Genomic DNA, 3464 nt, shown 5'->3' on the forward strand with positions numbered 1-3464 from the left:
ATGCGCGTGCCGGCTGGCGTCCTGAACCTGCAGCAGCCATGACGGGCGTTGCATGCATCACTCCCTATGGACCAGGGTGGATTGATTTAAATCACGCCGATTTAAATCACGATTTAAATCAAAAGATTTTTTTCTATTTAAATCGGATCGATTTAAATCATGATTTTAATCATGATTTAAATCACTGATTTAAATCAAAAGGTTTTTTTTAATATAAATCACGATTAAAATGAGAAGTGAGAGCAGTGCGCATGTGCGCCCATAGTTACACGGACGAAACTAGGGGCAACGATCTAACGCCAGGGTGAGGGGGGGACCCCAAAGTAAGTAAAAATCTTTTTTGTTTTACTATATGGCAATAGGTAGGTGTTTAAAAGCAGCATGTCTTAATTGTATAAACTATTAATAGCCTCCACATTTTGTTCATACTGCCCCTTTAATTCCACACTTCTAGTTTGGTTTCACTTTTGGTTTAGTTTCTTTTTCCATTCAGTTGACATGCCCAAACTTGTTGGATAGTCAGCAGTACTTGGCTGTAGTAACAATCAAATTTCATAAGTGATCTGTGTGAGCCATGGCAGGTCGTAAGAGAGACCCTATTTGGGTTCATTTTGTTGAGATGCCAGCAGCAGATCTTGGAAAGAAAGGTGCAAGAGCAAAGTGCAAATACTGTCAAAAGGATATCCAAGGACTTGTTTGCCGTTTGAAATCACATTATGAAAACTGCAACCAGAAGGGAAATGAAGATGTTGATAGTGATACAACTAATGTCAATGAACCCCCACAGCTTCTTATGCACCAGGAGCCTAGTACTAGTAAGTCTGGCAATTACAACCTATTTTTTTAACAGACATTTTACTGGGATGGTTAAAGTCTATGAAAAGAGAAATTTCTAGCACTAGTAGTTCTGGAGTATAGAATTTAAATTTATGTTAAGGCAATATTTCACAGAAAATTAACGCTAAAGGACATGTGCACCTTTATTTTTTTAAGGTGCACATGTCCTCCCCCCCCCCGCAGCGCTCTTACCTCCGATCCCCGCAGCGCTGAGATCCGTGGCTTCGTTTTGACCGTCCGCCTCCCGTCCTCCGGTTGCGGCCTACTCGCAGTGATCCAGCGGCGTGACGTCAGCGGGCCGCACGCTCCATTGAAATGAATGGAGGCGCGCTCGCGGACGGGCAGAACGAAGCCACTGATCCCCCGCAGCGCTGACATCGGAGGTAAGAGAGCTGCGGGGGGAGGACATGTGCACACTGCACCTTAAAAAATAAAGGTGCACATGTCCTTTAAGTAAAAATAAAGTGTGTATACGCTTATTTTTTTTTTTATTGTAGGCTGCAATTCACTTTTGAAGTCTGCCAAATTGACCATTTTTAAAAAAAAAACATTTTTAAAACTTTTGTGACATAATTTTTTTCAGTTGCTCTGATATTAGTTACCAGTATTACAGCAACTTCACCGGAAAACTTGAGTAGCATAACTTTTGAGACAGCCCTTATAGGACGAGGACCATTACATTGTTCAAAAAGTTTGTTTCAAAATATTTTCGTTATATTTCTTCAAATACGCAGTCGATTTATATTTTTAATTTCTGTGCTTTCAGGGTCAAATATGGCTTGTGCTGCACGTGACAATCAATATCTGGGTACAACTTCAACAAAGCAGCCCAAAAAAAAACTTTGCGTGCAAAATGTAGAAAAATTCATCTTAAAGACTACGACGAGCCAGAAAGAACATTTTGATGAATTAATTGCTAAATTCATATTTGCAACCAATTCTTCTTTCCGACTAGTTGAGCACCCATTGTTTGTACAAATGATCGAAGGAATTAGACCAGGCTACAAACCACCAAGTAGATTTGATATCTCAGGAAAACATCTTCAGGCTGTATACGACATAGAAAGAGCGGCTTGTACAAAATATTTGAAAGACAAGGTTGTTAACATGAGCTTGGATGGTTGGAGCAACATCCACAACGACCCCATAATTTGCACTTGTGTCACAACAGAAGATGGTGAAACTTACCTTACAGACACAATCGACACATCTGGAAATTCACATACTGCTGAATATTTACTTGAAATTGCTAAGAACTCAATTCACCAATGCCAAGAACAGTTTGGATGTAAAGTAAGGAGCTTAGTTACTGATAACGCAAGCAATGTGGCAAAAATGCGAGCGGAACTGGCACATGAGGATGACACAAATGTCATTACATACGGTTGTTCTGCCCATTTGTTGCATCTTTTGGCAAAAGACCTGCATATTTCGGGTGTCAAGGAACATGTTGTAGAAATTGTTAAATATTTCCGCAATAATCATTTTGCACATGCAACCTACAAGGAAATGGGAGGACTGAAGTTGGTTCTACCACAAGATGTTAGATGGAATACCTTGGCTGACTGCTTGGAAATGTTTATTAACAACTGGTCAAAATTACTGTCCATTTGCGAAACACATCGGGATAAAATTGATGCTAATATACGAAGCAAAGTATTAAATCTTGGTGTGAAGAGAAATGCCGAGGACCTTTTGGAAAGGTTAAAGCCAATATCGATTGCGTTGGATAAAATGCAGAAAGATACTGCAACCATAGCTGATGCCACAGAAGTTTGGAAAGATTTAGAAGGTTCTCTAGATCGCTTGAACCTCTCAAACAATGTAAAGGTTGCAATACAGCACCGCAAGGACCAAGCATTAAAAGAAGAACACTATTTAGCCAATATCTTGCATCCCATCTACAGAGGGAAAAAATTATCTGAGGCGGAAATCAACTCTGCAATGGAGTAGCTCGCCAATACTAACCATGACATTGTGGCAACTGTGCTGAAATTGAAGTGTGAATCTGCACCATTTCAAAAATACATGTTTGCAGATAACGTCGTTAATGAACTAAAACCACTGGACTGGTGGAAGTCGCAATCACTTGTTCTTCCAGCAAAGATAATAAATCTAGCTACTCAGCTACTGACTGCATCGGCTTCATCCCCAGGAGTAGAGAGATTGTTTTCTTCATTTGGTTTTGTGCACACAACAGTCCGAAACCGCTTAGGAACTGCTAAAGCAGGACAACTGGTTTTCCTATTAAAAGTCCTAAATAAACAGTAGGCTTAAAGGACTGATGTATTCACTGAAGATGTTTGCTTACTTCAAACGTTAGAGATAGGCTATTGTTAAAAAGTACTTACTCTCTGTAGTTCAATTCTGAGTGTTTAATAGTGCAAATAAAAATTAGGTTTCATAATCAACTGTTTTAATATTTTTATTTGTGTAAAACAATTAGATTTGCAAAAAGACAAAGTTTTGCTTGTGTACAACTTGATTAAAAAATCTGATTTAAATCAAATGATTTAAATCAAAAAAATCTGATTTAAATCAAAAAAATCTGATTTTTTTTATTTTTTTTTAAAAATCAAGATTTTTATCCACCCTGCTATGGACCCTAGGGAGGAGGAGAAGCACTA

The 3464-nt window shown here is 38.7% G+C and overlaps 1 protein-coding gene across 1 annotated transcript; it reads left to right on the forward strand.

Moving 5' to 3' along the window:
- Nucleotides 1–559: 559 nt before the first annotated feature.
- LOC138642057 (uncharacterized) lies at nt 560–3227 on the forward strand. Its single transcript, XM_069729955.1, has 2 exons — nt 560–815; nt 1604–3227. The coding sequence occupies exons 1-2, from the start codon at nt 575–577 to the stop codon at nt 2788–2790; spliced, it is 1428 nt and encodes a 475-aa protein (XP_069586056.1). The 5' UTR covers nt 560–574; the 3' UTR covers nt 2791–3227.
- The last annotated feature ends 237 nt before the right edge of the window (nt 3228–3464 follow it).

This window comes from Ranitomeya imitator, chromosome 6 (assembly GCF_032444005.1).
Source record: "Ranitomeya imitator isolate aRanImi1 chromosome 6, aRanImi1.pri, whole genome shotgun sequence".
Lineage (NCBI taxonomy): Eukaryota > Metazoa > Chordata > Amphibia > Anura > Dendrobatidae > Ranitomeya > Ranitomeya imitator.